Below are 12,500 nucleotides of genomic sequence, written 5' to 3' on the forward strand. Positions count from 1 at the left end.
GGGGTAGGGGATACCCCTGTTAGACCCAGAGAGGTAGAGAGGGGTAGGGGCTTCCCTTGTCAGACCCAGAGAGGTAGAGAGGGGGTAGGGGCTTCCCCTGTTAGACCCAGAGAGGTAGAGCGGGGTAGGGGCTTCCCTTGTCAGATCTAGAGAGGTAGAGAGGGGTAGGGGCTTCCCTTGTCAGATCTAGAGAGGTAGAGCGGGGTAGGGGCTTCCCTTGTCAGATCTAGAGAGGTAGAGAGGGGTAGGGGCTTCCCTTGTCAGATCTAGAGAGGGGGTAGGGGCTTCCCCTGTCAGACCCAGAGAGGTAGAGAGGGGTAGAGGATACCCCTGTTAGACCCAGAGAGTTAGAGAGGGGGTAGGGGCTTCCCCTGTTAGACCCAGAGAGGTAGAGAGGGGTAGGGGCTTCCCCTGACAGATTCAGTGAGGTAGAGAGGGGTAGGGGCTTCCCTTGTCAGATCTAGAGAGGTAGAGAGGGGTAGGGGCTTCCCCTGTCAGACCCAGAGAGGTAGAGAGGGATAGGGGCTTCCCCTGTCAGATCTAGAGAGGTAGAGCGGGGTAGGGGCTTCCCTTGTCAGATCTAGAGAGTTAGAGAGGGGTAGGGGCTTCCCTTGTCAGATCTAGAGAGGTAGAGAGGGGGTAGGGGCTTCCCCTGTCAGACCGAGAGAGGTAGAGAGGGGTAGGGGATACCCCTGTTAGACCCAGAGAGTTAGAGAGGGGGTAGGGGCTTCCCCTGTTAGACCCAGAGAGGTAGAGAGGGGTAGGGGCTTCCCCTGACAGATTCAGTGAGGTAGAGAGGGGTAGGGGCTTCCCTTGTCAGATCTAGAGAGGGGGTAGGAGCTTCCCCTGTCAGATCCAGAGAGGTAGAGAGGGGGTAGGGGCTTCTCCTGACCGATTCAGTGAGGTAGAGAGGAGTAAGGGCTTCCCCTGTCAGATCCAGAGAGGTAGAGAGGGGTAGGGGCTTCCCTTGTCAGACCCAGATAGGTAGAGAGGGGGTAGGGGCTTCCCCTGTTAGACCCAGAGAGGTAGAGCGGGGTAGGGGCTTCCCTTGTCAGATCTAGAGAGGTAGAGAGGGGTAGGGGCTTCCCTTGTCAGATCCAGAGAGGTAGAGCGGGGTAGGGGCTTCCCTTGTCAGATCTAGAGAGGTAGAGAGGGGTAGGGGCTTCCCTTGTCAGATCTAGAGAGGTAGAGAGGGGGTAGGGGCTTCCCCTGTCAGACCGAGAGAGGTAGAGAGGGGTAGGGGATACCCCTGTTAGACCCAGAGAGTTAGAGAGGGGGTAGGGGCTTCCCTGTTAGACCCAGAGAGGTAGAGAGGGGTAGGGGCTTCCCTGACAGATTCAGTGAGGTAGAGAGGGGTAGGGGCTTCCCCTGTCAGACCCAGAGAGGTAGAGAGGGGTAGGGGCTTCCCTGTCAGACCCAGAGAGGTAGAGAGGGATAGGGGCTTCCCCTGTCAGATCTAGAGAGGCAGAGAGGGGTAGGGGCTTCCCCTGTCAGATCTAGAGAGGCAGAGAGGGGTAGGGGCTTCCCCTGACAGATTCAGTGAGGTAGAGCGGGGTAGGGGCTTCCCCTGTCAGACCCAGAGAGGTAGAGAGGGATAGGGGCTTCCCCTGACATATTTAGTGAGGTAGAGAGGGGTAGGGGCTTCCCCTGTCAGATCTAGAGAGGCAGAGAGGGGTAGGGGCTTCCCCTGACAGATTCAGTGAGGTAGAGCGGGGTAGGGGCTTCCCCTGTCAGATTCAGTGAGGTAGAGCGGGGTAGGGCCTTCCCCTGTTAGATCCAGAGAGGTAGAGAGGGGTAGGGGCTTCCCCTGACAGATCCAGAGAGGTAGAGAGGGGGTAGGGGCTTCCCCTGTCAGACCCAGAGAGGTATAGAGGAGTAGGGGCTTCCCCTGTCAGATCCAAAGAGGTAGAGAGGGGGTAGGGGCTTCCCCTGTCAGATCTGTTGAGGTAGAGAGGGGTAGGGGCTTCCCCTGTCAGATCTGTTGAGGTAGAGAGGGGGTAGGGGCTTCCCCTGTCAGATCCAAAGAGGTAGAGAGGGGGTAGGGGCTTCCCCTGTCAGATCTGTTGAAGTAGAGAGGGGGTAGGGGCTTCCCCTGTCAGATCCAGAGAGGTAGAGCGGGGTAGGGGCTTCCCTTGTCAGATCTAGAGAGGTAGAGAGGGGTAGGGGCTTCCCTTGTCAGATCTAGAGAGGTAGAGCGGGGTAGGGGCTTCCCTTGTCAGATCTAGAGAGGTAGAGAGGGGTAGGGGCTTCCCTTGTCAGATCTAGAGAGGGGGTAGGGGCTTCCCCTGTCAGACCGAGAGAGGTAGAGAGGGGTAGAGGATACCCCTGTTAGACCCAGAGAGTTAGAGAGGGGGTAGGGGCTTCCCCTGTTAGACCCAGAGAGGTAGAGAGGGGTAGGGGCTTCCCCTGACAGATTCAGTGAGGTAGAGAGGGGTAGAGGATACCCCTGTTAGACCCAGAGAGTTAGAGAGGGGGTAGGGGCTTCCCCTGTTAGACCCAGAGAGGTAGAGAGGGGTAGGGGCTTCCCCTGACAGATTCAGTGAGGTAGAGAGGGGTAGGGGCTTCCCTTGTCAGATCTAGAGAGGTAGAGAGGGGTAGGGGCTTCCCCTGTCAGACCCAGAGAGGTAGAGAGGGATAGGGGCTTCCCCTGTCAGATCTAGAGAGGCAGAGAGGGGTAGGGGCTTCCCCTGTTAGATCCAGAGAGGTAGAGAGGGGTAGGGGCTTCCCCTGACAGATCCAGAGAGGTAGAGAGGGGGTAGGGGCTTCCCCTGTCAGACCCAGAGAGGTATAGAGGAGTAGGGGCTTCCCCTGTCAGATCCAAAGAGGTAGAGAGGGGGTAGGGGCTTCCCCTGTCAGATCTGTTGAGGTAGAGAGGGGTAGGGGCTTCCCCTGTCAGATCTGTTGAGGTAGAGAGGGGGTAGGGGCTTCCCCTGTCAGATCCAAAGAGGTAGAGAGGGGGTAGGGGCTTCCCCTGTCAGATCTGTTGAGGTAGAGAGGGGGTAGGGGCTTCCCCTGTCAGATCCAGAGACGCCGAGAGGGGTTAGGGGCTTCCCCTGACCGATTCAGTGAGGTAGAGCGGGGTAGGGCCTTCCCCTGTCAGATTCAGTGAGGTAGAGCGGGGTAGTGGCTTCCGCTGTCAGATCCAGAGACGCCGAGAGGGGTTAGGGGCTTCCCCTGTCAGATTCAGTGAGGTAGAGCGGGGTAGGGCCTTCCCCTGTCAGACCGAGAGAGGTAGAGAGGGGTAGGGGATACCCCTGTTAGACCCAGAGAGGTAGAGAGGGGTAGGGGCTTCCCTTGTCAGACCCAGAGAGGTAGAGAGGGGGTAGGGGCTTCCCCTGTTAGACCCAGAGAGGTAGAGCGGGGTAGGGGCTTCCCTTGTCAGATCTAGAGAGGTAGAGAGGGGTAGGGGCTTCCCTTGTCAGATCTAGAGAGGTAGAGCGGGGTAGGGGCTTCCCTTGTCAGATCTAGAGAGGTAGAGAGGGGTAGGGGCTTCCCTTGTCAGATCTAGAGAGGGGGTAGGGGCTTCCCCTGTCAGACCGAGAGAGGTAGAGAGGGGTAGAGGATACCCCTGTTAGACCCAGAGAGTTAGAGAGGGGGTAGGGGCTTCCCCTGTTAGACCCAGAGAGGTAGAGAGGGGTAGGGGCTTCCCCTGACAGATTCAGTGAGGTAGAGAGGGGTAGAGGATACCCCTGTTAGACCCAGAGAGTTAGAGAGGGGGTAGGGGCTTCCCCTGTTAGACCCAGAGAGGTAGAGAGGGGTAGGGGCTTCCCCTGACAGATTCAGTGAGGTAGAGAGGGGTAGGGGCTTCCCTTGTCAGATCTAGAGAGGTAGAGAGGGGTAGGGGCTTCCCCTGTCAGACCCAGAGAGGTAGAGAGGGATAGGGGCTTCCCCTGTCAGATCTAGAGAGGCAGAGAGGGGTAGGGGCTTCCCCTGTCAGATCTAGAGAGGCAGAGAGGGGTAGGGGCTTCCCCTGACAGATTCAGTGAGGTAGGGCGGGGTAGGGGCTTCCCCTGTCAGATCTAGAGAGGCAGAGAGGGGTAGGGGCTTCCCCTGACAGATTCAGTGAGGTAGAGAGGGGTAGGGGCTTCCCCTGTCAGATCTAGAGAGGCAGAGAGGGGTAGGGGCTTCCCCTGACAGATTCAGTGAGGTAGAGTGGGGTAGGGGCTTCCCCTGTCAGATTCAGTGAGGTAGAGCGGGGTAGGGCCTTCCCCTGTTAGATCCAGAGAGGTAGAGAGGGGTAGGGGCTTCCCCTGACAGATCCAGAGAGGTAGAGAGGGGGTAGGGGCTTTCCCTGTCAGACCCAGAGAGGTATAGAGGAGTAGGGGCTTCCCCTGTCAGATCCAAAGAGGTAGAGAGGGGTAGGGGCTTCCCCTGTCAGATCTGTTGAGGTAGAGAGGGGGTAGGGGCTTCCCCTGTCAGATCTGTTGAGGTAGAGAGGGGGTAGGGGCTTCCCCTGTCAGATCCAGAGACGCCGAGAGGGGTTAGGGGCTTCCCCTGTCAGATTCAGTGAGGTAGAGCGGGGTAGTGGCTTCCCCTGTTAGACCCAGAAAGGTATAGAGGAGTAGGGGCTTCCCCTGTTAGACCCAGAAAGGTATAGAGGAGTAGGGGCTTCCCCTGTCAGATTCAGTGAGGTAGAGCGGGGTAGTGGCTTCCCCTGTTAGACCCAGAAAGGTATAGAGGAGTAGGGGCTTCCCCTGTTAGACCCAGAAAGGTATAGAGGAGTAGGGGCTTCCCCTGTTAGACCCAGAGAGGTAGAGAGGGATAGGGGCTTCCCCTGTCAGATCTAGAGAGGCAGAGAGGGGTAGGGGCTTCCCCTGTCAGATCTAGAGAGGCAGAGAGGGGTAGGGGCTTCCCCTGACAGATTCAGTGAGGTAGAGCGGGGTAGGGGCTTCCCCTGTCAGACCCAGAGAGGTAGAGAGGGATAGGGGCTTCCCCTGACATATTTAGTGAGGTAGAGAGGGGTAGGGGCTTCCCCTGTCAGATCTAGAGAGGCAGAGAGGGGTAGGGGCTTCCCCTGACAGATTCAGTGAGGTACAGCGGGGTAGGGGCTTCCCCTGTTAGATCCAGAGAGGTATAGAGGAGTAGGGGCTTCCCCTGTTAGACCCAGAGAGGTAGAGAGGGATAGGGGCTTCCCCTGTCAGATCTAGAGAGGCAGAGAGGGGTAGGGGCTTCCCCTGACAGATTCAGTGAGGTAGAGCGGGGTAGGGCCTTCCCCTGTTAGATCCAGAGAGGTAGAGAGGAGTAGGGGCTTCCCCTGACCGATCCAGAGAGGTAGAGAGGGGTAGGGGCTTCCCCTGTCAGACCGAGAGGTAGAGAGGGGTAGGGGCTTCCCCTGTCAGACCGAGAGGTAGAGAGGGGGTAGGGGCTTCCCCTGTCAGATCCAGAGTGTCTGCATTCTGCTTAATATGGTTTGGCAATACTACTCGTCAGAGATAGGAGTTTTGGCCTGATGTGAGCTCAGTATAGTAGATGCCTGGGATTCCCCTGTCAGGTTAGCTTGTCAGTACTACTCAGCACCAGCAGTCTGTTGTGTTGTTTTGGAACAGTAGACGGAGTCCTTAGTTCCCCTGTCAGCCCTGGACCCAGAAACAGTTTCTCCTCAGCTCTGGAGAGACAAAGATGGCCTTGACCCATCACTGGAGAGAAACCGGGAGTTGATTAGCCTGCCGAATACTTGGAGGGACGTTAGTTTGGAGCGAACAGCTCTCTCTATCTCAGCCAGCAGTCTCTCTCTCTCTCTCTCTCTCTCTCTCTCTCTCTCTCTCTCTCTCTCTCTCTCTGTCTCTCTGTCTCTCTGTCTCTCTGTCTCTCTGTCTCTCTGTCTCTCTGTCTCTCTGTCTCTCTGTCTCTCTGTCTCTCTCTCTCTCTCTCTCTCTCTCTCTCTCTCTCTCTCTCTCTCTCTCTCTCTCTCTCTCTCAGCCAGCAGTCATTAATTTTGAAGGAGAAACTGGCATCTGTTCTGAGGAGAACTGAAAGGTGAGGGAGAGAGGCATTGCAGTCAGGGCTCTGAGTGTTCTGTGCTGAAGTGGGTTTTAATAGCGCTGCCATTATACTAGCATGAGAGGAGACACAGGCAGCCACACACACACACCCTCATGAGAGGAGACACAGGCAGACACACACACACACACACACACACCCTCATGAGGGGAGACACAGGCAGCCACACACACACACCCTCATGAGAGGAGACACAGGCAGCCACACACACACACCCTCATTAGAGGAGACACAGGCAGCCACACACACACTCATGAGAGAGACACAGGCAGCCACACACACCCTAGAGAGAGAGACAGGCAGCCACACACACCCTAGAGAGAGAGACAGGCAGCCACACACACCCTAGAGAGAGAGACAGGCAGCCACACACACCCTAGAGAGAGAGACAGGCAGCCACACACACCCTAGAGAGAGAGACAGGCAGCCACACACACCCTAGAGAGAGAGAGACAGGCAGCCACACACACCCTAGAGAGAGAGAGACAGGCAGCCACACACACCCTAGAGAGAGAGACAGGCAAGCCACACACACACCCTAGAGAGAGAGACAGGCAGCCACACACACACCCTAGAGAGACAGGCAGCCACACACACACCCTAGAGAGAGAGACAGGCAAGCCACACACACACCCTAGAGAGAGAGACAGGCAAGCCACAGACACACCCTAGAGAGAGAGACAGGCAAGCCACACACACACCCAAGAGAGAGAGACAGGCAAGCCACACACACACCCTAGAGAGAGAGACAGGCAAGCCACACACACACCCTAGAGAGAGAGACAGGCAAGCCACACACACACCCTAGAGAGAGAGACAGGCAAGCCACACACACACCCAAGAGAGAGACAGGCAAGCCACACACACACACCCAAGAGAGAGATTCAGGCAGGCCACACACACACCCTAGAGAGAGAGACAGGCAGGCCACACACACACCCTAGAGAGAGAGACAGGCAGCCACACACACCCTAGAGAGAGAGACAGGCAGGCCACACACACCCTAGAGAGAGAGAGACAGTCAGCCACACACACCCTAGATAGAGAGACAGGCAGCCACACACACCCTAGAGAGAGAGACAGGCAGCCACACACACCCTAGAGAGAGAGACAGGCAGCCACACACCCTAGAGAGAGAGACAGGCAGCCACACACACCCTAGAGAGAGAGACAGGCAGGCCACACACACCCTAGAGAGAGAGAGACAGGCAGCCACACACACCCTAGAGAGAGAGACAGGCAGCCACACACACCCTAGAGAGAGAGACTGGCAGCCACACACACCCTAGAGAGAGAGACAGGCAGCCACACACCCTAGAGAGAGAGACAGGCAGCCACACACACCCTAGAGAGAGAGACAGGCAGCCACACACCCTAGAGAGAGAGACAGGCAGCCACACACACCCTAGAGGGAGAGACAGGCAGCCACACACCCTAGAGAGAGAGAGGGGTGCAGTAGACATACACAAGGGTCTCATATCAGAGCCCTAGAGACTTGGATCTTGACGATGGGATGGGGGTAAGACAAAGGGGGAGGGGTACAGTAGCTAAGGGAATGGGGGAGGGGGGGGGGAGTATGCGTATGAAATCATGTTGTTTTCTCCTGCCCCCCTCCAGAGGTGACGGTGGTGTACCAGAATGGACTGCCGGTGATCTCGGTCAGTTTGCCGTCCCGTAGGGAGCGATGCCAGTTCACTCTGAAGCCCCTCAGTGACTGTGTTGGGGTGTTCCTCACACAGCTGCAGACAGAGGACAGGGGTATCGACCGAGTGGCCATCTACTCTACAGGTAACACACACATACACACTGCTCAAAAAAATAAAGGGAACACTTAAACAACACAATGTAACTCCAAGTCAATCACACTTCTGTGAAATCAAACTGTCCACTTAGGAAGCAACACTGATTGACAATACATTTCACATGCTTTTGTGCAAATGGAATAGACAACAGGTGTATCTATCCTACCCTGCCTTTCTAAGGTCTTCAAAAGCCAAGTTAACAAATAGATCACCGACCATTTCGAATCGCACCGTACCTTCTCCATGATGCAATCTGGTTTCCGAGCTGGTCACGGGTGCACCTCCGCCACCACGCTCAAGGTACTAAACGATATCATAACCGCCATCGATAATAGACAGTACTGTGCAGCCGTCTTCATCGACCTGGCCAAGGCTTCCAACTCTGTCAATCACCACATTCTATCGGCAAACTCAACAGCCTTGGTTTCTCAAATGATTGCCTCGCCTGGTTCCCCAACTACTTCTCAGACAGAGTTCAGTGTGTCAAATCGGAGGGCTTGTTGTCCGGACCTCTGGCAGTCTCTATACATCAATGATGTCGCTCCTGCTGCTGGTGATTCTCTGATCCACCTCTACGCAGACGACACCATTCTGTATACCTCTGGCCCTTCTTTGGACACTGTGTTAACTAACCTCCAGACGAGCTTCAATGCCGTACAGCGCTCCTTCCGTGGCCTACAACTGCTCTTAAATACAAGTAAAACTAAATGCATGCTATTCAACCGATCACTGCCTGCACCCGCCCTCCAGCATCACTACTCTGGACGGTTTTGACTTATCTGGACAACTACAAATACCTAGGTGTCTGGTTAGACTGTAAACTCTCCTTCCAGACTCACATTAAGCATCTTCAATCCAAAATTAATTAAATCTAGAAACGGCTTCCTATTTCGCAACAAAGCCTCCTTCACTCATGCTGCCAAACATGGTCCTTCTGTAGCTCAGTTGGTAGAGCATGGCGCTTGTAACGCCAGGGTAGTGGGTTCGATCCCCGGGACCACCCATACGTAGAATGTATGCACACATGACTGTAAGTCGCTTTGGATAAAAGCGTCTGCTAAATGGCATATATTATTATTATTATTATTATTTATTATTATTATATCATACCCTTGCAGAACTGACTATTCTACCGATCCTCGACTTCGGAGATGTCATTTACAAAATAGCCTCCAACTATCTACTCACCAAACTGGATGTAGTCTATCACAGTGCCATCCGTTTTGTCACCAAAGCCCCATATACTACCCACCACTGCGACCTGTATGCTCTCGTTGGCTGGCCCTCGCTTCATACTCATCGCCAAAGCCACTGGCTCCAGGTCATCTATAAGTCTCTGCTAGGTAAAGCCCCACCTTATCTCAGCTCACTGGTCACAATAGCAGCACCCACCTGTAGCACGTGCTCCAGCATGTATATCTCACTGGTCATCCCCAAAGCCAATTCCTCTTTGGCCGCCTCTCCTTCCAGTTCTCTGCTGCCAATGACTGGAACGAACTGCAAAAATCATTGAAGCTGGAGACTCGTATCTCCCTCAATAACTTTAAGGATCAGAGCAGCTCACAGATCACTGCATCTGTACACAGCCCATCTGTAAATGGCCCATCCAACTACCTCATCCCCATACTGTTATTTATTTGATTTATCTTGCTTCTTTGCACCCCAGTATCTCTACTTGCACATTCATCTTCTGCACATCTACCATTCCAGTGTTTAATTGCTATATTGTAATTACTTCGTAACTGTGGCCTATTTATTGCTTTACCTCCCTTATCTTACCTCATTTACACTCACTGTATATAGACTTTCTCTATTGTATTATTGACTGTACGTTTGTTTACTCCATGTGTAACTCTGTGTTGTTGTATGTGTCGCACTGCTTTGCTTTATCTTGGCCAGGTCGCAGTTGTAAATGAGAACTTGTTCTCAACTGGCCGACCTGGTTAAATAAAGGTGTTCTCAACTAGCCTACCTGGTTAAATAAAGGTGTTCTCAACTAGCCTACCTGGTTAAATAAAGGTGTTCTCAACTGGCCGACCTGGTTAAATAAAGGTGTTCTCAACTAGCCTACCTGGTTAAATAAAGGTGTTCTCAACTAGCCTACCTGGTTAAATAAAGGTGTTCTCAACTAGCCTACCTGGTTAAATAAAGGTGTTCTCAACTGGCCTACCTGGTTAAATAAAGGTGTTCTCAACTAGCCTACCTGGTTAAATAAAGGTGTTCTCAACTAGCCTACCTGGTTAAATAAAGGTGTTCTCAACTAGCCTACCTGGTTAAATAAAGGTGTTCTCAACTAGCCTACCTGTTTAAATAAAGGTGAAATAAAATAAACAACACACAACCACACAGCTATACCACAACCACACAGCTATACCACAACCACACAGCTATACCACAACCATGAAGAGCATGTAGGCCGTCATTGTAAATAAGAATTTGTTCTTAACTGACTTGCCTAGTTAAATAAAGGTACAATTTTATAAAATGCTGTGCCTTAAATTAGTTAAGTAAAGGTTAAGTAAAGGCTACATAAAATTAAATTAAACACTTGCTTTAATCCTGGTTGTTGTAGACACTAGTTAACCACTCTGTTCTACCAGTACTAATCCTGGTTGTTGTAGACACGAGTTAACCACTCTGTTCTATCAGTAGTAATCCTGGTTGTTGTAGACACGAGTTAACCACTCTGTTCTATCAGTAGTAATCCTGGTTGTTGTAGACACTAGTTAACCACTCTGTCAGTAGTAATCCTGGTTGTTGTAGACACTAGTTAACCACTCTGTCAGTAGTAATCCTGGTTGTTGTAGACACGAGTTAACCACTCTGTTCTACCAGTACTAATCCTGGTTGTTGTAGACACGAGTTAACCACTCTGTTCTATCAGTAGTAATCCTGGTTGTTGTAGACACGAGTTAACCACTCTGTTCTATCAGTAGTAATCCTGGTTGTTGTAGACACGAGTTAACCACTCTGTTCTATCAGTAGTAATCCTGGTTGTTGTAGACACTAGTTAACCACTCTGTTCTATCAGTAGTAATCCTGGTTGTTGTAGACACGAGTTAACCACTCTGTTCTATCAGTAGTAATCCTGGTTGTTGTAGACACGAGTTAACCACTCTGTCAGTAGTAGTCCTGGTTGTTGTAGACACGAGTTAACCACTCTGTTCTATCAGTAGTAATCCTGGTTGTTGTAGACACGAGTTAACCACTCTATCAGTAGTAATCCTGGTTGTTGTAGACACGAGTTAACCACTCTGTTCTATCAGTAGTAATCCTGGTTGTTGTAGACACGAGTTAACCACTCTATCAGTAGTAATCCTGGTTGTTGTAGACACGAGTTAACCACTCTGTTCTATCAGTAGTAATCCTGGTTGTTGTAGACACTAGTTAACCACTCTGTCAGTAGTAATCCTGGTTGTTGTAGACACGAGTTAACCACTCTATCAGTAGTAATCCTGGTTGTTGTAGACACGAGTTAACCACTCTGTTCTATCAGTAGTAATCCTGGTTGTTGTAGACACTAGTTAACCACTCTGTCAGTAGTAATCCTGGTTGTTGTAGACACGAGTTAACCACTCTATCAGTAGTAATCCTGGTTGTTGTAGACACGAGTTAACCACTCTGTTCTATCAGTAGTAATCCTAGTTGTTGTAGACACGAGTTAACCACTCTGTCAGTAGTAATCCTGGTTGTTGTAGACACTAGTTAACCACTCTGTCAGTACTAATCCTGGTTGTTGTAGACACGAGTTAACCACTCTGTTCTATCAGTAGTAATCCTGGTTGTTGTAGACACGAGTTAACCACTCTGTTCTATCAGTAGTAATCCTGGTTGTTGTAGACACGAGTTAACCACTCTGTTCTATCAGTAGTAATCCTGGTTGTTGTAGACACTAGTTAACCACTCTGTCAGTAGTAATCCTGGTTGTTGTAGACACGAGTTAACCACTCTATCAGTAGTAATCCTGGTTGTTGTAGACACGAGTTAACCACTCTGTTCTATCAGTAGTAATCCTAGTTGTTGTAGACACTAGTTAACCACTCTGTCAGTAGTAATCCTGGTTGTTGTAGACACTAGTTAACCACTCTGTCAGTAGTAATCCTGGTTGTTGTAGACACGAGTTAACCACTCTGTTCTACCAGTACTAATCCTGGTTGTTGTAGACACGAGTTAACCACTCTGTTCTATCAGTAGTAATCCTGGTTGTTGTAGACACTAGTTAACCACTCTGTCAGTAGTAATCCTGGTTGTTGTAGACACGAGTTAACCACTCTGTTCTATCAGTAGTAATCCTGGTTGTTGTAGACACGAGTTAACCACTCTGTTCTACCAGTACTAATCCTGGTTGTTGTAGACACGAGTTAACCACTCTGTTCTATCAGTAGTAATCCTGGTTGTTGTAGACACTAGTTAACCACTCTGTTCTATCAGTAGTAATCCTGGTTGTTGTAGACACGAGTTAACCACTCTGTTCTATCAGTAGTAATCCTGGTTGTTGTAGACACGAGTTAACCACTCTATCAGTACTAATCCTGGTTGTTGTAGACACTAGTTAACCACTCTATCAGTAGTAATCCTGGTTGTTGTAGACACTAGTTAACCACTCTGTCAGTAGTAATCCTGGTTGTTGTAGACACTAGTTAACCACTCTGTTCTATCAGTACTAATCCTGGTTGTTGGAGACGCTAGTTAACTGCA

General features: G+C 51.5%; 1 protein-coding gene across 1 annotated transcript in view; it reads left to right on the forward strand.

Annotated features, from left to right (window-relative positions):
* Nucleotides 1-12,500, forward strand: part of mcu (mitochondrial calcium uniporter) — a 135,672-nt gene that overhangs the window by 113,896 nt on the left and 9,276 nt on the right. Inside the window, exon 4 of the mRNA XM_046368473.1 lies at nt 7,618-7,788. Coding sequence (XP_046224429.1) covers nt 7,618-7,788 — 171 coding nt within the window. The remainder of the gene's footprint in view (nt 1-7,617; nt 7,789-12,500) is intronic.

The sequence above is a fragment of the Oncorhynchus gorbuscha genome, linkage group LG11, assembly GCF_021184085.1.
Source record: "Oncorhynchus gorbuscha isolate QuinsamMale2020 ecotype Even-year linkage group LG11, OgorEven_v1.0, whole genome shotgun sequence".
NCBI classification, from domain to species: Eukaryota; Metazoa; Chordata; class Actinopteri; order Salmoniformes; family Salmonidae; genus Oncorhynchus; species Oncorhynchus gorbuscha.